This window comes from Aspergillus terreus, genomic scaffold (assembly GCF_000149615.1).
Source record: "Aspergillus terreus NIH2624 scaffold_9 genomic scaffold, whole genome shotgun sequence".
In the NCBI taxonomy this organism is placed as follows: Eukaryota; Fungi; Ascomycota; class Eurotiomycetes; order Eurotiales; family Aspergillaceae; genus Aspergillus; species Aspergillus terreus.
In genome coordinates this window covers 76,297-96,753 of record NT_165932.1, presented here as the reverse complement: position 1 = coordinate 96,753, position 20,457 = coordinate 76,297, and the positions used below count along the sequence as shown (strand labels likewise).

Sequence of the window (20,457 nt, the reverse complement as noted above, 5' to 3'; positions counted from 1 at the left end):
TCATCGACTAAGGCGTGGACAGTCTAGTACATTATCTGTAAGCTTCTTCAGGCAGTACATGTGACGTGTGCCAGAGATAGTCTCGGATCCAGTATAAAACATCGTGACAATGAACAAGATCATGTAAAACCGGAGCTTGCTTATAATAACCTGACAGGATAAACACTTATATTTGCACTCCCAAGCCCGGAGTGTACGCTCCAGTACAGCAGTAGCCCATCACCTCAGAAAGCCCCATAAGTTCACTTACTCAAGATATCCTCTGCAATCAATTCGGCAAATGCATCTAAATAGTGGAGTTAGCCACACTCATCGAACAGCCTTAGGGCATCTTACAGATGGAGCTCATCGGATGGCCCGGAGGGAGATACGGCAAAGCACTCGCATCCACGACTCTCAGGTTCGAAACACCGTATACCTTGGCGCGAGTATCGACGACGGCGTCCGGATTCGAAGAATTGCCCATTGCACCTAGAAATGTTTGATCAGCCCACAGCCTGCTGCGTGTAGTGGTTCGGTGGAAAGCCATACATGTTGAGCTGGCGTGATACCCATTCACGGCGTTGTTCCTCACCCACTCCAAGATCTCAGCGTCGCTTACGACTTCTGGACCAGGCAGAACCTCCTTGACGCGGACTCCAGTTGCCTCTGCAATCTGTCTCAGTCGCTTGATAGCCCCGACAGCCAGATCGGCATCCGCAGGGTGGCTTAAAGCATTGATGTTGATGATGGGTGCGTCATGGGGATCGGCGCTGCGCAGCTTCACATACCCTCGAGAGCTGGTGCTCTGGACGGCAGCGGTGACGGAGGCAAAGTGATTTGCAAGCGGATCGGATGCGGGGTTGGAGCCAGGAGCCAGGGCCACATATTCCACTTCGGGGAAATCATCTGGGAAACTGGCCAGGGTTTCATTTGTCGAGTTGGAAAAGCTGACCCGGTTGGGGAGTTTTTCCCATCCTATACATTACCATCATCCAGTTAGCAAGGCCGACACCCCTTTAAACAATGGCGTGTGGAGCAGGTAACTCACCAACAACGCCACCGCCAATGCCCGTAAGTGGACCGGTCTGCTGGTTGAGATACGATTCGACGGCTTCCGCGAGCAGTTCGGGGTCGACCAGAACCCCTGAATTGGTGGTGATATTCATCTCATGACTGGTGAAGATGAAGAGGTGATCCTAGTGGTGATTTTAGTCTAGCGCTGAGAATGAGTCTCCAAACAACTTACCCACAAGTTCTGCCCAACGCCCGCCAGATCAGAGATTACAGGAATTCCAAACTTCTCGAGGCTATCTGCTTGACCAATTCCTGAGAGGAGAAGAAGTTGAGGGGAATGGAACTGTTTGATACTCCTTTAGCTGAGAAGTCTGTCGGGGCCTCGGTTTGTTCACATACCACTCCAGCCGACAAAATGACTTCCTTCTTCGCAGAGATGGTGTACTCTGCTCCGTTAGTCTCCACAAGGACCCCATTTGCAGTCTTGTTGGTATCAAAAAGGATCTTCTTCGCTAAAGTCCGCAGATAAAGGGTCATGGCAGTGGTATCCAGAGCTTCCTGGAGGAACGCTGCCTCGGAGGAGCTTCTTGTTTGGTCCGCAGGGTTGATCACAAATGTAGTCGGTGCGAAGCCATCTAGATGCCCGCTGTTAAGGCCTTTGATAGGTTTGAGCCCTGACTTGGTGAAAGCCGTCTCCATGAAGTCATCACAGGGGGCTCGGTAATTGGGGAACGAGACTTGGAGAGGACCGCCCTCTGGGCTGTAGACGGAGGCATCATAAGGATAAGTGGCGGCATCCTTAGGCTTGGTAAAGTCCACACTCTTCTTCAGATAAGGAAGTAGTTTGTCCCACGTGTAGGTGTCGTCGTCGACAAGCTCCGCCCACCGCTGATAAGAACCCTTTGTAGCCCTAACCATCTCCGTAAGCAAAGTGACCAACCATGGATTGATGAATAGGAAGATCCTACCTGTGGAAGATCATGTCGTTCAGAGCAGAGCTTGGAAGTCAATCGGTTAGTTTCCTCCCAACGAAACATCCAGGTGTGTTGACCAACCTCCCCCCAAGGGTCTTGCCAGCGGAGTAATGAATTTGACGGTTGTTGAGGCCCTTGGAATCTGTCAGTTAAGGAATACGCACGATGAATCAGAGGTGTCCTTACGTCCTGCGGCTCTGTGATCAATCCCCAATCCACCAACACAGGGCTCGGCGTCAGGTCATTGAATGACAAGTAGTTAGCTCCATATCCAGGTACCTGGCTGATGTTTCCATTGTCGATTTCATAGAAGCTTCCAGCCTCAATCACTGCAACAGAGACATTCGGCTGTGCGGCCAGTCGGGCCGCAACGGTCAAGCCTGCAGTGCCTCCTCCAACAATGACATAGTCATACGAGGCATTCTTTGCAAGAATCCCGAAAGAGGTACCAAACAGCTTCGTCTGGCCTTTGATGTTGGTGGCGCCAAAAGCTGCAAAGGCGCCACCAAATAGGCCCGAGACAGCAATGTATGTGGGAAACACGCGCATTCTGTTCAATTGACGACTGAATGAGTCCCAGTATGGAGAACTCGTCTTTCCCTTGATTATTCGCCCATGGGCATTCTCGAGGGCGCGGGCGGCCTTTTATGCCTCAGACAAACGGCGCGGCGCGGACTTTGCACCTTTCTTTTTCTCACCTAAATCCATTCCACGAAACGGCCAAGACAGCCTTTCAGCCTAGCTCCTTCGCTTCGTCCTCTGAGGAGCCAAGAACGCAAGCCACTTTGTTAGGCCGGAATTAGCTGGTGATTGCCATAATCTTACAAAAGAGGGCACACTCCGACCACATTGCTGATGAGCTCGGCGGATCTCCGCGGTATGACCACTAAAGAGGCTACTCACATCATCATAACAATAGTATACCTAGTCCCCGGATGGCCGTGTATTCCGCAAGGTCATGTTGACGGGTTGTGTTTTTGGGATGGAGAGGGCCAACAGTGGATTCTTTACAAGAGATGGTGTTTGATGTGAGGGATTACTGCTCGTATTTGGCTAGTACTTATTTCGGAGGGAGAAATATTTCCAGAAGGAGTATCAGAGTTGTGGAGATTGCTTTTTCGCGGCTCGGAAGGAAACCAGGGTCTCCTTCTAGAAAGCTGCCGTCGGGGTGGGACCAGGAACAGCCTAGAGCCTATTCAGCGAACTATGGGGTTATAGCCTTGGATATAGATGCATGGACTTATAGACTAGTTACTTCGACAACAAAGTCGGGACTCTCTGGTCATCTATCGCAGCATGGTGATGGAAATACACCAACGACGTGGCAATGCATTGGTTATAAAATGACTATGTAACAAGCTTATGAAACATGGCTCGCGTTTCTGCTGCTAGATTGATATAATGAGATTATGCGATATTTGAAGACTTCTAATTAACCGGTTCCCTATGCGTTTTCTAACTTGAGCGTCGTAACGCTGCCCCCTCAAGCCCTCGGCCATCAACAACTCCGGCGATCCTTACTTGGCCCCGGCGTATCTACTATGTTGGCGGATCTTTGCGCCCCATCGGTAGAAAATATACCTATGCACATTAGCAACCCTATTGGAATGGGACGAATGAGGTACAACTTACGGAAATGGTGCCAGCAAAAGGGTGATCATGGCGAGCAGAAACCCGGCCCATTGGTATCCAAGGTTCCGAAACACTAGGTACTGTGTTAGTCCGGCCATCAAAATCATAACCGATGAGATCGAGGGTTCCAAAAACAGTGCACACTCACTTGCTTGCCCGAAGAGAGGAAAAGCCGCAGCGAACATGCTTCTTGAGAAGCTGTTTGCTGCAAGTGCACTAGCGGCGTAGAGCGGGTACGCATCAACAAGGAATGTAAAAACGCCGGAGAAGATCATGATCACACTGCAGGGTATCCCGTTAGCCTAAGTCGGTCAGCCAGAGGCCAGAACACCTAGCTCACCCAGCTCCAAAGATACCACTCCCGATGATCGGGACAATCCAATGGACAGAAGGATATCTATTGTCATCAGCAATCAGGTCTGTCAACCCGCACATCCCAGGGTTTCTCACGTCGTCCAAGCAAACCAAAGGAGGCCGATCGTGACTAGAGGAGCTCCTCCAACAGCAGGAGGGAGGCGGAATTCCGGTTCCGATGAGCCCACAGTACCGGTCTTGGCTTCGTGATTTTGGAGCAGTCTCATAAAGTTCCGATGCCAGCTGCATCATGAGTTAGTTATTGGTAATTGACCAGGAAGGGTGGCGCGTACAAAGGATTAGTGCTGATGCCGATGATCATGCCCACTGTAATCCCGAGGAAGCTCAAGCCCACCTGCCACAAGTTGAAGCCGTGATTGTCCTTGAATACAAGACTGAAAGCACCAAAGAAAAGGTACAGGACACCTAGCAACACCGAGCAGAAGAGGCAGAGGAGCAGACACATGGGCTCGAGGGTCAGAAGCAAAAAGGGCCTATAGCAGGAGCGTATTATGGTCTGTTGCAGTGTCAGTATGGCAATCCTAGGGCACTAATGAACCGACGACTCACCTGAGCTATCGACCGATCCATTTTTTCAATAGGAGCGTAATATCTATCATCCCCCGTCTCCTTTCGTAGCCGTTGCGCTTCTCGCCGGAGAAGAACCGGGTGATACGTCTCTGGAACCAGAAGACTGATGGAGACCCATTGAGCAAAGGCCCATATCAGAAGAATATAGAAAGACCATCGCCTAGAATATACATTAGCACTACACGACATATCACATAGCTGGAACGTTGTGGACTCACCAATCCAGGTAGGAGTTGATAAAGTTTCCTATCACAGGTCCCAATTCCGGGCCGAGGCTGCAGATTATCTATATATCAGTGTTGTTCTGCGCAGCCTGCAAGTGGTGGCTGTACTCACAAAGGACTTGCTGTATAGACCATCATCGGTGCCTGGAGCTTATTCTTCGGAAACAGATCCCCGACTGTACCACCTGCAACACTCAAGAACGCAGCCCCAGCAAACCCATTGAAGAAACGCGCCACGATCAGGGTCTCTATGTTACGGGCCACGGCACAAGGGATGATCCAGACCACGAAGAAGAACATCGACACGACGTAAACTGGCTTTCGCCCGTAGAACTGAAGAGTGTGAGCTCTCTATCGCCGCATGTCAATGACTGTGGAATCGTAGCTTACCTCACTCAGCGGGGCGAGAATCATCGGGCTCAGGCCTAGTCCTACCACGAACATACTCAGCCCCAGAGTTACGACGATTTCGCTCGCATGAAGGTCCTTCTCAACCTGTGTATAGGTCCCCGTGTAGAGCGAGCTGGTACAGGCGACACACAGACTTGTCGAGGAAACAATGGCTACAATCAGCCACTTTCTCGCGGACGACATGTGCTTAGGACTGCGCGGATCATCATCGCCCGTGAATGACACAAGAAAGTCGGTTTCGGTCTTGGGTGCTATAGATCCAACATGCGTGTCGGATCCACTCTCCAACGCGGGATCCGAGGATTGCCTGTGCGCTTGGTCGCTGGCAGAGCTCGAATGGCTGCTTCCAGCCAGCTGTGGTGCCATTACACGGTAGGTGATATTGCTCAAGATTTGCTTTCACAATGATATCGCGATCCTGGGCGTGGTGATAAACGTAAAGGCTACGAGTGAATAAAAAGGATTTAGCTTTCGGAACTCGGCCAGTGCCCTAGCTGGGGAAGATTCATCGCAGCAGCTGGCAGTTAATAATCTGTTCTTAATGGAGGTTCCAGGGTCCTTCCCCTCTCGGATTCTCCGAACAAGCGCACTGTTAGGATCTCGATCATTACCGAAAAAGGCAATCCTGAGACCATTTCCCCAAGGAGCACTCCGATATTTCCTAAAACGGTTTAGCGTGACTGGCTGGTATGTTATTGGCTAGATCAAGGACCCAACAATGACAATCTGATATGTTGACTTCGATGTTCTGGGACCCTTATCGAAACAACATGGCAATCTGTCCTTGGCATATGGCGTAAAACGCTTTCTGATGCACATGGACGGTTGAGTTTAGCCGAGAAACTCCTGGTTTTACTGGAATCGTGGGATGCGGAGGCCCCAAGGAGAAAAAGAGCAACGCCTTCGGGACCACTTTCTACTGGAGCTGCCTAGGCAAGGCACCTAGGTAGTATACATGTTGCATTGATGCAGGATTGGTCGACAGCCTTCCTAAGGAGGTGCAACTGACTCTGGGCTCATACGATACAACCTATCCCTGGTGAAAGTGCAGTGTCTTGTGTGTGACCTATAATAGAATCAGAACGCATGTCGGGCTTGCTCCCTTCAAACACTTAAGTCGACTTTTAGCAACAATGACTTTCTCTAATCGGGTTTCGGTTGCCATCATTGGAGGTGGTATCGGTGGGCTCAGCCTCGCCATCGGCCTGCTTCAGAACAAAAACCTGGATGTCGCCATCTACGAAACCGCACCCAAGTTCGCCGAAATCGGGGCCGGCGTTGCCTTGGGCCCAAATGCCCAACACGCTCTCGCCCTGATTTCCCCCGCCGCCGAGCACGCATTTCGAATCCACGCAACGACTAGTCTCTCGCCGGAATTCGAACACGTCTGGTTTGATTTCCGGAACGGCAACGCCGGGGAAAAAGACGGTGAGGTCCTCAGCAAAGTCGAGAATGAGACCGGCCAGCAAACGGTCCATCGGGCGAAATTCCTCGACGAGCTCGTTAAGCTCATTCCGCGGGAAATCGCCCACTTCGGCAAGCGACTCATCCACATCCAGAAAGATCCTGTGTCCGGGGGTGCTCAGTACAAGCTCTTCTTTGAAGATGGAACGACGGCCTCTGCCGACTGTGTCATTGGCGCTGATGGAATCCACAGTTCGGTCAGGAAGCATTTGCTCGGAGAAAGCCATCCTGCTGCCACCCCAGTGTTCACCGGAACTGTGGTTTATCGTGGCCTTATACCGATGGATGTCGCCCGCGACGCCATTGGCGAATTTGCCGATAATTCGTATATGTGGTGCGGGGACGGGGGCATGGTCATGACCTATCCCATTGATCACGGCGAGACCCTGAATGTGGTTGGAACCCGAAATGACAAGGGAAGATGGGACGGTCCCCCCTACACCAGGCCTGTGGACGAGGAAACAGTGCGGAACGATTTTATGGGCTGGGGAGAGATCCCTAGCAAAGTCATTCAGGTATAACTCAGCTGACCCTATTTACCGGCCAGACTTAGTTAACTACCATGTTGAATATATCTAGCTCCTGAAACAGCCAACGATGTGGGCCATCCTGGACCATTATCCAGCGCCCTACTACTATTCCGGCAACGTCGCGATAATGGGGGACGCCGCACATGCAACCACTCCGTTCCAGGGTGCTGGTGCGGGGCAGGCAATCGAGGATGCATTGGTCTTATCGACCCTCTTTCAGCGGGTCACCCACTCCGGACTGGTGAGGCCTGCCTTGGCCGCGTACAACAATGTCAGACTACGCCGGACTCAGAAGGTTGTCGCCACCAGTCGCGATGCACTGAGATTGTTCTGTTTCAACGACCGCTATGTGGACGGAGACGCGCAGCGCTGGAGAGAGGTGTGGAACGGCCGCATGGATTGGCTATGGGGAATGGATTTGGAGAAACAGAACAGGGATGCAGTCAACCTTTTTGCGGACATTGTTGAGAAGCAATCGTCTGCTAGGGAGACAATGCCCAAATTTGGGCCCGTCCCCTTCCCTGTGGCAACATCTACTGTTTGAATCATGTATTCGGGCGTCCACTCTCGCAAATTGTTGGCAGGGCCCATAAAGCTTCCAGAAGAGTCTTAAAGGAGCAAACAACTTCGTCTCGATACAACAAATCGGCATTTTTGTGATGCCCTTGGGGCAGTGGATCCTGAAATTTTCATTCTGTTGTATCCAATAAGGTTTCCAGAGGCCGAACTGCTAAGTTCTGTAGTCTGCCATAGCCCTCTGTAATCATTCAATCTAGATGTCCGAGCAGGCGCTCCAGTATGATATTAAGGTCTTCAAGTGCACCCCCCCAGAAATGGAGTTTATGAAGAAACACCAACACAGACAGCATATCCAATAACAAGAGCATTGCAGTCCGACCCAATCGCCGGATTCCACGTATAAAGCTGTGCGAACGTAATATCATACTCGCTCTCAATGGCCGAACATGAGTCCCCGTCGACCACCATATGGTACTTGTCGCAGTTTGCGGCCGTTCCGGTCTGCGTTGGGCCAACGCTTGTTATGCTTGTAGTTTTTGTTGTCGCTGGCCCCTTGACGCAGTACGCGTATCCAAGCCAGAGATTCGTACAGGTGGGGCCAACTAATACCATTCCGATATGTTAGTCTTTAGATTCCAGATTTCTCGATATGGAGTTGGCAAATAAGAGGGAGGGGGACGGACTGCTTGGGTTCCACTCGTATAGTTCGGTAAGAGAGACTCCGAATTCAGCCTCTATGGTCGAACAATCGTCTCCGGATTCGACGGTGAAGAACTCCTGGCATCCAGCAATTACCCCCAGTTTGAGTTGGGGCTGCGGAGGTGGTAGTGGTTGCAGAGCCAGTCGTGGCAGCGGTCGTAGTAGTAGTAGACGTTTCAGAGCCTACCCCAATGCAGACGGCGCGGCTGTCGTTATCAGTGATGTTTGCGTAAAGGGCTGCATCGCAATCGCCTGCAAGCCATGGGTTCCACGCCGTCAGTTCCGTTGCCGTGATACCGCAGTCGGACTCGATATCGTCACATTGATAGTCTAAATATGAATTAGTGTATGCTCAGCAGTATACAGTCGTGTAGTGTCCCCCCTCTTTCTTTTCTCCCCTCATTGTTCCCTGTGACATACCGCCATTCATGTAACCATAGACCTGTGTAAAACAGTTGCAGTTCGAGACTGTGGTGGACTCGGTGGCATTTATTGGCAAACACATTGGGTTGTTATCACTGCTGCTGTAGCTGCCGCTGCCGATTACTATTATTTCGGGGGTTTGCCAGATAAGTAAATGCCACACGTCAAAAGGATCATTCATATAAACAAGTGAAACTCACTGTAACTACTATTTAGGAGGGCGCAGTAGCTATAACCCGACTGCAAAGAACATGTGGTCAAATTGGTGTCGAGACTAGGGTTCCACGCTAGGAAGTCGTCGGTCGTGACATCGTACGCGTATGCGATAAATCGACAGGAATTGAGATTATATGTGGTATTATCGTAGTTCACATATGATGTGCAGCCCTTAGTGGTCCCCGGTGCAGTAGGGAGGTACCTGGGCGTGTAGATGAACCCGGGGTCGCTGGTTGCGGTGGGAATCGAAGTATCAACTGCCGGGAAACTGGCGACTGGCACGGTGATCCAGGGTGTTGTTACTGGATAGCCGGAGTAGCTGCTTATGTCGCCTACCGCGGCGATGCAATAGGCCTCGCCAAGCTCGAGGTTTGTGCAATTCGCATCGATCTCGGGGTTCAGGAAGTAGAAGTCCGTTAGAGAAATTGAATTGGCAACAGATACCAGGCTGCAGGTGTCACCTTCCACGACCTGATGGTTGTTGTATGTCACTATTGGATAGGTATGCTATAATGTTGGCGCAATGAACTTACAGTGTACCACTTTCCACACTCTGCGGTAGATCCATTGAGTGCATTTGTGGGGACTGGGGCTGCAGTAGTGATAATGCTTGGGTCAGGGGACGTAGAATTACCGGGCGTGTCTATGGTGTGGTTGAGATACCCTCCAGGTGGGCTACATATGACATCAGCACGTTTGGCTTCCAAGAGAGGTCTGGAGAAGGAAGGAACGGTCCCATACCCTATGCAAACAACATAGCCAATGTAGTTCACTGCGTTCTGACAGAGGGAATTGAAGTTCGGGTTCCATGCAAGGAATTGCGGAACAGTTACGTTGGCAAGCCCACTGACAACGCTGTCACAGGAGTCTTGCATTTGCCAAATGTAGGTTTCACACTGTGGTGGGATACACAGGGTTGAATTCAAAACGCTGGCCCAGTTCTGGCAGTAGAGATCCAGGTTGTTCATATAGAGCAGACTGTACGTGGACACATTCCAGGCTAGTGCCACTGAGTTACAGTCATCATCAGCTCCAACTGCATAGGAACCAGTGCAAGTCGGCGCAAGGGTTGCTGTCACACTTGTTGGGATGGTTGTTGCAGTCGCATTGATTGCGTACTGTGTGGGAGTGGTGTATGTGTACGCGGTGGCGTTACAGCTGGAGGTCAAGGATGCATAGTTGCTTGCAAGGACGTCATCGTAGCCAAAGGGACTAGCCAGTTCCAAGGCAAGGCCACCGAGCCAGCAGTCGGAGCACTGCTGGTCAGTGGTTAGAGTGCGGTTTGACCATGACATGATTAAAGGATCACAGTATTCGCCAGTGATACTGTCTTTTCTACAAGACAGCTGATATGTGTAAAGGTACTTGTCAACGATGAACGTAGCTGGATACGCTACCGTCTGCACCACAATGACGTCGGTGCTTAGAGTACACGCAGCCGCGATAATGGCTCTAGCGGCTTGTAGAGATGCGTAGCAACTGTCGAGACACACTGAGGTAACCTGATCTGTTGTCATCACCCCATCGCTACCAGGATAGTCAGTGATTTTTATTTTCAAGAATTCACATCTCTTTCATGCGAACCTACCTCTCAGAAACAATGCCGAGATACGGTGAGCAGGTGACATTAGTCCTCAAAGCGTCTTGACACAATATACTCAGCCCGGTATAGTTAGTAAACATATGGGTGCCGGTGAACTGCTGCGCCCATGATAGAGGCAAATGAACTGCCAAGATAGCATTCAAGACCATCCGCAATGTTGCCATTACGATTTACTGAGTCCGAAGGCTGCTGCTCAGAGGAAAGAAAACGACAGAAAAATGGAATTCAGTTGCGTGGCCAGCTGGGAGATGTGTGGTGGGCAGCACTAGTATTTAGCTAGCCTTGGTGCACCCAGGGAAATTGCACGAGACGGGAGCAAGATTGGGTTTGTTGACTCAACCGAGGGACTACCGTAACGAGGATTCCGGAGCCAGATGGAACCCCTGAGTGAACTGTCGTCTAACTGTATGGTGCGCAGTTTCGGGGTCCTCTTGAATAACACATGCCTGATGGGATCGTGATGGGGCATCGAGGTGTTTGCTCAGTCACCTTGATGTATGGATGGTGTGATGCGCTACTTCTGTGCTCAACTAGTGCCTTTAGATAGAATTTCCGGATCGTGCCGGATCCCGTAGTCAGGCACTATGGATTCGCACCCCTTCATCATTATTGACTAGGGTCCACTGGCATCAGAGAATTGGAGGAAATCAATACCGGAGTTTTCCCGAAGTATACAGAGTACAAAATGCCCGCGGACAGAACTTTCCTAAAATGTAGGCAAAGAATTCTCAAAACGCCACCAATTTAACGAGATAGACGCCATGTCTCAGATTAAAGACCAATCGCCGGCTGGGCAGAGGCTTGACCATACCAAGCCTGGCCCAACCTGCAGCTAGCAAAGCGCCAACCGAGTATACTGCCCCAAGGCTACATCCTCAGTCGGCAATGAGGGAATATAGAAGCGAGGACAACACGCCTAGGCAGACAAAACCTCATTTCCACCTTTCCTTAGGGCGATGCACTGTCGGGTGGACACGGGGGTCCTTGTATACTGAACTCTGTGTCATGCGAGTCACAGCTTGTAGATTCTCCGAATTAGTAGTACTAAGACTATGCTAGTAGGCAATTATATGAAGTTAAGTAGTAGCCGCTGTGTCCTCTTATTTCTCCTGTAGTAATTCCCGCGCTTTTCTCTGCAGTTAGTTGCGGTGAGACGGCGCTTGCATTATGGCACTGATAGATGGTTTTCCCGGACATCCGACTGGAAGGCTTTTCAGTCTGGCTCTTACAGCATTCCTGATTGTCGTTGCCTTTGCCCCCATCACCGCCGCATCCTTGCATGGACGCCTCCTGCATGACAAAAATATTGAACATCATGCTAAACATGCGAGGACTCTCCCCGAGGACAGGAGCTCCCACATTTTCGGTCGTCGAGATAGCTACTCATGCGACGCTGAGCATCCATGTACCAATGGAGCGTGCTGTGGTGCGAGCGGCTACTGTGGTTATGGCCCGACCTACTGTGGTACCGGCTGCTTGTCGAACTGTGATGCGACAGCTCAGTGTGGCCAGTATGCTGCCACACCTGGTCAAGCATGTCCCCTTAATGTCTGCTGCAGTGAGTTCGGATTTGTGAGCCTCTCTGTTCTTCTCCGCCCCTTTAAAGATGCATATTCGATTTCCGTTTAAGTATACTAACCTGCCTTAGTGTGGTACTACTAAGGACTTTTGCGGGAGTAAGTATCCCTATGTATTTACCCATTACATCTCCTGGCGACAGCTAACCTCAACCAGCCGGGTGTCAGAGCAACTGTGTCTTGGATCCCGAGCCTCCAGCTGGTGCTGCTTCAGTAGGTATTCTAGATAATAAAGTCATTGGATATTATGAATCTTGGATGGCTCGGAAAAGCTGCCATAAAGTGACTCCCACCGACCTACCGTTGGATGCGCTGACGCAGTAAGTATTGTAACACATATTGGACTCCAGCATCGATCGTACTTACCACCTTACAGTATCAACTTTGCGTTTGCGTATATCGATCCAGAATCGTACCAGATCGTGACAATGGACAGTGATACACCATCCAGCTTGTTCCAGGACACAACGAATGTAAAGTCAATCAAGTCCGATATCAAGGTCTTTGTGAGTGTGGGCGGCTGGACCTTCTCCGATAACAACACCGCGACACAGCCTGTCTACGGCGAGATTGCGGCGGATGCAACGAAGCGACAGAAATTCGCAGACAACGTTGTCCACTTTCTGCAGCAGTACGGATTTGACGGACTAGATATCGACTGGGAATACCCAGGAGCTGGTGACCGAGGCGGTAGTCCTAAAGACACAGAGAACTATGTTCTCCTTCTGAAGACCCTGCGCGAGACATTCAACGCTAGCGGAAGCAAGTTCGGTCTTACTTTCACTGCCCCTTCCTCTTACTGGTATTTGCGTTGGTTTGACCTTCCGAATATGATCAAATATGCAGACTGGATTAACTTAATGACCTATGATCTTCACGGTGTATGGGACTCGACAGATCCTATTGGAAGTATTGTCCAGGCACATACCAACCTCACGGAGATTAAGCTCGCGGCAGATCTATTCTGGAGAGTGAATATTCCACCAGAAAAGATTGTTATGGGATTTGGCTTTTACGGACGCTCGTTTACCTTGGCTGATAAATCGTGTACAAAGCCCGGATGTCCGTTCAAGGGTGCGTCGAGTCCCGGCCCTTGCTCAAATACAGGTGGTATTCTGGCTTATTACGAGATTATGGACGTTTTGAATGACGCACGCACTTCGTCTAAACGGTCGACCACCATCACATATGTCCATGACAAGACAGATGCGGTAAACTACTTCACATTTGATAATGATCAATGGGTTTCTTATGATGATGCAACGACCTTTGCACAGAAGGTCGCGTGGGCGAACGAGGTTGGCCTGGGAGGAGCCATGATCTGGGCTTCTGATCTAGGTAGGTAAATGAACTACTTGGAAGCTATACTGTGTTCAAACTAACGCTGCAACCTACATAATAGATGACGATAAATACTCAGCTCACTCTGGCCTGATCAACAAAACTATTCTAACCAACCCTACCCTGCAGACTATTGATAAGGCTTTATCCAACCCCAAATCTGTCATCGACGACCTGGCCAGCTTCAATGGTCAGAACTGTTTTAAATATGAAGGGAGTTGTGTGAACCTTAACGATAACAGCGCAATGGCCAATGCCTGTGGCAGCGGATACACCGTGGTGGGCTGGGACGATGCTGGATGTGGCAAGAAGAATTGTGTACGTTCTCTTCTTCCCTCTGACTTGTACATTTACTCCCAATCTGACATGATGGTCAGCACTGTGGAAAGCCAGTGTGCTGTCCAACAAGTAGCGCGCCCAAAAACTGCATGTGGCGGGGTGATAACACCGGTGATGCCGGCGTAAGATCTGATTGCAGTGCGCAATGTCAAGCAGGAGAGATCAACATCGCCGGCATCAAGTCATCCTGGGGCGGCGGCTTCACGAATGACGGCAGCACGGATAAGTGTGGTCGGGGATATAAAGTATTTTGCTGTCCTGATCCTGAGTATAATGAGGTTATTGACGGATGCGCTTATGCTGATTGGTATGTCAGCCCTTGTATAGAAGAACTGTAGACACTCGGTCCTAGTGTGCTGATTTGGTTATAGTGGCAGCGATTGCCCCAGTGGCAGCACGGAGATGTTCGTCAAAGTCGACACCTGCTGGTCTAAGGGCCAGAAGTACTGTTGTTCGACTCCTGCTGATCTTACTGACTGCCACTGGGTTGGTGGAAGCTCTGGAAATGACTGTGCAAACGCCAAGTGCGCCTCCACAGAACTAGCCATCGATAGGGCGACGTACGGTGACTCATTCTCGGCCTGCGACTGGGCAAGAGAGAGAGTCGCCTGTTGCACCGTGAAAAAGGCAGCTCGTGAGCCGGCGACTTGCGGGGTTGACCTGTGCGGGCTGTTTCCCGGCTGGTGTCCTGACGATAGCAGCGATGAAAGCTCTGTTTCATACCGCAAACGAAGCGATCTCAATTCGTTCGATAAAAGGGGAAATTCACACACGTATGAAGTTGCTGTGCGGAATGTGGTCGTTAAGACCATTGCAGCGGCCTACCCCAGTATCGGAAGACTTTTCACGGTCGCCAATGCCGGACAGATTGCCCGCTGGGCCTTTCGTCTTAATCAAGACTACTGCACCAGCAGCGCCATGTCGGTGACGCCTCTTCCCGTTGGGAATGTCGCCAAAGCTCTCTACTCTGGTTTGAACTCTGAGCATATTATTGATGTACGCCTGTTGTTCCCTGTCCTGGGCTCCTATCGACTTGTGTATGTGCATATATGACGGCAGCTGACCAAGGTGTAGAGACAAGTCATTAACTCCTTTATCAAGGCTGCGCTAACCGGTTATCTCGAGTCCGGAAATTCTGCCGGACTCTTGCCCGTATCGGAGACATTCTGGACAACCGTGTGGCACGCTGCAAATTCTGCTCTTGGGGCAATGCCTCCTGTCGGGGGTGCGGACGGTGCCTCGCCCAATACTCCTAACGCCCGAATAATGGAGGCCTTCGGTTCAACCAAATTTCCTGCGCCTTTCCTGGCCACCGCCGCTGCTATTAACGGTGCCAAGGGAAAAATCATGGGGCTTAATGCTCCCTTCAGCATTGCAACGATCGAAAAATTTGCCGCCGCGGCGGTAGAAGCCGATAGTGACGAGGCAGTTAACAAATTACTCACGCCCGTTCGAATCGTGAGTTTTTCTTTTCGCCACTGGGAGAGGTATAGGATGAGATGGCTGACAACATACTAGCCTTTCGCCGTTTTCGAGTACTTCCGCGACTATCGGGTCATCAGACAATGGAACAACGTGCTCCAGCAAGTTGGCCTACAATGGGCGCATGTCGAACAAGTGACTGGCGTGAACGATCTGCAAAAATGGTGGTGGGTCTGGGCGCCGGACTTCTTTCAGGTCGTCGAGAAAACGGCACAGGGCTGGACTACTGAAGCGATCAGGGCGGCAGCTGGAGCTTACACAGAGGCTCGCACGGCAGGGCGCAATCTCAAGACGAACGACGTGGTGGTTGCGGCCCTGAGCGAGTTCCAGAGCAAAGTCAGCATGATGAAAATGCCCCCTATAAACGCGGATAAGACCACAATTACGGATTGAGCCCGTATTGTGTAAAGCACATTAGACATGCGTATAGTATGTACAAACTTGAGTTATACATATAGCAGATTTCGGTCCGTGGGGACGGTTTTTTTCGTATTGTACTTCAAAATACTAAATTTATTGTTGTTTTGGCTATAAATGAACCTCTTGGAAGACGGTCGATAGTCACGTAATATGCACCGTGTACACGGCAAAGCCTACCTACTGAGGACTGTTACCGTCACTTTGGATGTCAAAGGGGTTTTCGACGCTGGATCCTCAGCGGCTTTTCTCGCATCTACACCTTTAGGGGTGGGATAAGAGCTTAATCACCCGGATCTATGACTAGCTATCTAGCCGCCCAGTCTCCGTCTAGGTTACAGATGCTACTGCTACCGCGCAGATCAGAGAAGATATACACAGCAAAGATCATTGCCTTGTAGAAGAACTACTTCCGCTACGCGGATAATCTAGGGTTTTATTTATCGGAGGTTTGTTTAAGGAGACAGCTTGGCTTCTAACTGAAGTATACGAAGCAATTAGTACATTTAGGCATTATTAGGCCTTCCATTCTCTCCGGAGAATAGACAGAGACATGATACCTCATATGGCAGCAGAAGCGGCCGACTCCCACGGTCATTTAGCCAGGGGGCAGGGCCAATTAACCAGTCTGTATATATCCGTTAGCTAGACATTCTTGTATGTACACTGTATATATAAACAAATAAGAAAAAGGGTGGGTCCGCTTAGTCAATTTTTCTATTGGACGTAAGGAATGCAATTTACGCAGGCCAGCGTAGCCTCCAGAACTCCTCCCTACGGCCTATCATACTTTGATTAACTTCCGACCTCCTGTGTTTCCTATAACAGTCTCTCTACTCATCCCAGCTAAGCTGGAAGAAAACTTATAATTCAAGAGCATGAACATGCCTCTATTCGCTCCGGGTGCCAGGAATTGCCTCAAACGGCAAACATATCAATTACAACATACCACCAACCGGACCCCAATAAAACCCCTCCTATTCTTCTCTCAACGGCTCATCCGCAATATGCACCTCCCATCACCACACAACATTACGTCACAACTCAACGTGAAGAACAAAATACTTCAATATCCTGCTAGATGGCTATCGTTATCATCATCATCATCATCATCATCATCATATGCCAGGGGTCACCAAGATTCTAAGCGTACCCCCTGGATGCCCTTCAATTACAATGAAGCCGATGTAATCGAACAGAACATGCTCGATAGCGGGTTCCGGACCTGGGGCCTCGTCACCTATCGATGCACCTACAAGAGTGATCCAGACTGGGAGGAATTTATGTCTCGTGTTCTTTATCAGGTTCGGAGCAGACTCGAACCTCTCGACGGCCTAGACATGCTTGATTCATTCGTGCCGACTGTGATGGACAACAAGACGCAGTTTGATGGGGTAACACCGTATAGTGTTCGGGATCATTTCAATGAGTGGGCATCTACGGCGTGTGAAGCTGAGCAAGGGGTTCCGTTTACTCGGGCCCGGTGGTCGCCGACGGCACGGTACGGACTCTGTATCATGGTGGATGAGGAGGCCTTGCGGTCCGTTCTGGACATTCCACGTGAGGAATTGGACGGATATAGTCACACTGGGTTTGTGATTCTGGTTAATGGCAGGCAAGTGGCCGAGCTGCAGGGTGGGGAGGAATTCGACGAACCGATAGAGGATGATGATTTTGAGCCACTTCATGGGTGCACGCTGGAGGATGTAGGCTGGATGAAGGTAGGCTATGGCCAGGCTCAGCTCGTAGGCTCCGCCCATATGGGCAATAGCTTTGACTGGTCGCGGGAATATAGACGTCCTCCTGAGATCGGTTTCTTCGGGTTTTAACTACTGATCTGATGCTTGTTCTATTTGGAGCTGTCTTCTGATATTATTATTCGACAAGTTGTATTCCTACGCTTAACGGCTTGCGTTGAGGGCCAATGAGGAGTAATGCAATAGGGGGCCAAGATGTATCCGGGTAGCTCTATACGCATACTACTTGACTACCTATCTACCTGCTTACCTGCTTACTTTACTACTTGCTTGACTAGCTACTAACTCCCAACGTAACAGATAGGTCGGGATTGACACTGCAACGACTACTAGCCCGAGCACCTCGGCAGCTCCAACTCCCAGCGACACCCTGCCAGGCTGCCAGGTATTCTGCATCGCTGTCTGGGATGATTGTCCGACTATCACGGCCAAGTTCGGAATAACCCTTGTGGAGCTCTATTGATAGAATCCGAGCAGTACGTCCACTTTCTCCCGGATGCCCCCTGAAACCCCCTCCCTATTTTTATGACAGACGAAACGAGAAAAAGACATTGTCTGATGTGAACAGTCGGCAGTGCATGCACAAACCTCTGGCTTCAGGAAGCATACTGCGTCAAGGGCCCAGCGTGCGCGACCACCATGACAAGTGCTATCCCGACACAGACGGGCATCGCGTCCAATTGCGGTAAGTGCTATACTGTTCTGGCCAGTGACTCGTGTACGAACCTCGAGAGCCTGTATAGCATTACGTTCGCAGAGCTGTACAAGTGGAACCCGGCTATTGGATCAGATTGTGAGGGTTTATGGGTAGGATACGCTGTTTGTATGGGTGTTTCTTCATAGCATACGCACTCATATGCAGCGCGATATACCTATATGACAAAATTAGTTTGGCTATCCGAGCAGGACAGGTAGCCTACGACCCGAAAATACCAAACAATGCTGTCATCTGTGAAAGGTATGGGTACCGTTAGGGGCCGTGACATTAATTATAACTATCGAAACTTTCTTTGTGCGGAGGGAATAATGCATAGAGCTACCCATAATCCTACTTACTGGGAAGCATTATGAATTTCTCAGATCTAGACGATAATCACTCATCCGCTGGACCCTGTATAATCAAAGTTATATTGGCCAGGTTGGTTAGCGTTTGTAGGTCAAGCCCCGTAGCGAGGTAGGCCGCGATTCGACCTGCTGGGGCCACAGATTCACTGGTCACGGTACAGTACCTAGTACGCCGCAGGCAAGAGTGACTTGAGATCCCTGGTGTTGTGCGCAAATGTGTTCGCGTGACCATCAACGGCCCAGAGCGGAAAAGAGAACGGGGTGATTCAATGTTTGCTGTCTATATCTTTTTAAAAAGTTTGCTCGAGGGTTACGGCAAGCAGTTGCCGCCACCCCGCAACAAAACAATTGAATGATCTTTAAACGTGTCTCTTGATTGCAGGGTGCTTATCGAGGCTTTATCCGGTCAATCAATCTCTGGTTAGGCTTTGTCGCTCTTCTAAGCCACCCCCAGATTCCGCCGATATGCCTCCGACAATCGTCCATAGCTCCGTTTGACCCCCTCGACCTTGGCCACGTACTGCTCCTGCTCCGACTTATCGCCAATCGCTGCCACAAGCTCAGCGAAGCTCAACGCCACCAGTCGCTTGCTGCGCAACTTATATTGCGGCCGCACCTGGCCCTGCGTGCCGTCCACGCTAGCCTGTCGCGCCTCTTCCCCTTCGCGGACGTTAAACACGTCGTTGAAGATATCCAGATCCCCATGGCACTCGAAGATATGGTGGGTTTCCTCATACGTATACATATAGATGAAGTTGTCGAATCCGCTCCAGAGAATTGCCGACAGGCACAAGGAACACGGCTCATGGGTGGTCAAGAAGAGGCAGTCCTGGACGGGGGGCCGTTGGTCGGCAGGAATCTCAAAGAATTGTTTCAGCGTCCAGGTCTCGCCATGCCATAGGGGTGATCCGCGTTCCTGGTTGGTGTCGGCGTAGACCACACTCAGGTCCGATTTGCGCAGAATGGCGGCTCCCAAAGAGCTTGGAACCTGCGGCCACCGCGACTGCGGAGAGTGGGTGGATATCCTCCTCGATGCAGCGGCACAGGGCGTCCAGAAGCCGAGTGGGCGGATGCAGTGTCAATGCGTCTGTCATGGTGGCTGGTGGCTTAGATTATTATTGGAAGTAGTATAGATCATGGAAGAATCATTCGGTGGGCAAACACAATCTTTAAAATCACCGATCTGGAGAGGGGGGATGACTTATCGGTCGGACATGGCCGTCCCATCGGACTCTCCCGCAATCTTATCTAGTCGGCTATACACAGGTGGTATAACTCGACTACCTAGGTAATTCTATGGTTATGCTTGATCTACAAGGACTGGCATGTATTGTATCATCTGTAGCCAAGCAGTAGGGGAAAAGTAGATTTGTGAAGTCGGAGAGCATCGAAATATAGAGGAATTAGTCATATTCTCAACTTATGAGAAACCCCCCAGTTTGTATTGCGAGGTCAACAATATATATTCCTCTTAGATCGCCAGTCTAGAGGTGCAAGGTTTTGGATCGCTGGGTCAACACATTCCTGCTCTTGGAAGCTTATATGTTTCTCTCAAACACTTACTATTAGATATATATATATATATATCACGACTCATTGACTTCAACTCGGATAGAAATTCGGCCTTACGGGTAGTGAGTATCTGCAGTGACCCCATCGTTAAATCCACCTTCACCCCTGCAGACACTGGTGGCCTGTTCTCTAATACGAGCTTGTCTCACCAGGGACTATACAAACCAAACTACGCAGGTTGACCACATGACTGGTATGGTCTCCTTCGTATGGATCAGGGGCCTAATTGTTATGCCTGATCCCCAAAAAAGCTTCCCGCACTCTATACACT

At 50.3% G+C, this 20,457-nt stretch overlaps 8 protein-coding genes across 8 annotated transcripts; 3 read left to right on the top strand and 5 right to left on the bottom strand.

The window, feature by feature from the left end:
- Window positions 1-242: 242 nt before the first annotated feature.
- Window positions 243-2,519, bottom strand: ATEG_06274 (GMC family oxidoreductase; the record flags this gene model as incomplete). The annotated part of the gene is made up of 8 exons (XM_001215452.1): window positions 243-286; window positions 337-471; window positions 532-957; window positions 1,031-1,178; window positions 1,229-1,339; window positions 1,396-1,906; window positions 2,052-2,104; window positions 2,157-2,519. 8 exons carry the CDS (start codon window positions 2,517-2,519, stop codon window positions 243-245), a joined length of 1,791 nt encoding a protein of 596 aa, XP_001215452.1.
- Window positions 2,520-3,487: 968 nt separating this feature from the next.
- Window positions 3,488-5,548, bottom strand: ATEG_06273 (MFS transporter; the record flags this gene model as incomplete). Its single annotated transcript, XM_001215451.1, has 11 exons — window positions 3,488-3,551; window positions 3,603-3,675; window positions 3,751-3,884; window positions 3,943-3,999; window positions 4,053-4,199; window positions 4,250-4,473; window positions 4,527-4,707; window positions 4,766-4,822; window positions 4,884-5,104; window positions 5,162-5,202; window positions 5,317-5,548. The coding sequence occupies 11 exons, from the start codon at window positions 5,546-5,548 to the stop codon at window positions 3,488-3,490; spliced, it is 1,431 nt and encodes a 476-aa protein (XP_001215451.1).
- A 767-nt stretch (window positions 5,549-6,315) lies between these two features.
- Window positions 6,316-7,720, top strand: ATEG_06272 (uncharacterized protein; the record flags this gene model as incomplete). The annotated part of the gene is made up of 2 exons (XM_001215450.1): window positions 6,316-7,161; window positions 7,238-7,720. 2 exons carry the CDS (start codon window positions 6,316-6,318, stop codon window positions 7,718-7,720), a joined length of 1,329 nt encoding a protein of 442 aa, XP_001215450.1.
- Window positions 7,721-8,016: 296 nt separating this feature from the next.
- ATEG_06271 (LysM peptidoglycan-binding domain-containing protein) lies at window positions 8,017-8,899 on the bottom strand (the record flags this gene model as incomplete). Its single annotated transcript, XM_001215449.1, has 3 exons — window positions 8,017-8,297; window positions 8,491-8,724; window positions 8,815-8,899. 3 exons carry the CDS (start codon window positions 8,897-8,899, stop codon window positions 8,017-8,019), a joined length of 600 nt encoding a protein of 199 aa, XP_001215449.1.
- A 625-nt stretch (window positions 8,900-9,524) lies between these two features.
- ATEG_06270 (uncharacterized protein) lies at window positions 9,525-10,328 on the bottom strand (the record flags this gene model as incomplete). Its single annotated transcript, XM_001215448.1, has 1 exon — window positions 9,525-10,328. The coding sequence occupies one exon, from the start codon at window positions 10,326-10,328 to the stop codon at window positions 9,525-9,527; it is 804 nt and encodes a 267-aa protein (XP_001215448.1).
- A 1,632-nt stretch (window positions 10,329-11,960) lies between these two features.
- Window positions 11,961-15,768, top strand: ATEG_06269 (uncharacterized protein; the record flags this gene model as incomplete). Its single annotated transcript, XM_001215447.1, has 9 exons — window positions 11,961-12,194; window positions 12,285-12,312; window positions 12,371-12,533; window positions 12,590-13,551; window positions 13,616-13,872; window positions 13,932-14,200; window positions 14,265-14,889; window positions 14,968-15,351; window positions 15,412-15,768. 9 exons carry the CDS (start codon window positions 11,961-11,963, stop codon window positions 15,766-15,768), a joined length of 3,279 nt encoding a protein of 1,092 aa, XP_001215447.1.
- Window positions 15,769-16,676: 908 nt separating this feature from the next.
- Window positions 16,677-18,523, top strand: ATEG_06268 (uncharacterized protein; the record flags this gene model as incomplete). Its single annotated transcript, XM_001215446.1, has 3 exons — window positions 16,677-17,513; window positions 18,125-18,234; window positions 18,439-18,523. The coding sequence occupies 3 exons, from the start codon at window positions 16,677-16,679 to the stop codon at window positions 18,521-18,523; spliced, it is 1,032 nt and encodes a 343-aa protein (XP_001215446.1).
- A 530-nt stretch (window positions 18,524-19,053) lies between these two features.
- ATEG_06267 (uncharacterized protein) lies at window positions 19,054-20,271 on the bottom strand (the record flags this gene model as incomplete). Its single annotated transcript, XM_001215445.1, has 3 exons — window positions 19,054-19,602; window positions 20,172-20,176; window positions 20,244-20,271. The coding sequence occupies 3 exons, from the start codon at window positions 20,269-20,271 to the stop codon at window positions 19,054-19,056; spliced, it is 582 nt and encodes a 193-aa protein (XP_001215445.1).
- Window positions 20,272-20,457: the final 186 nt, after the last annotated feature.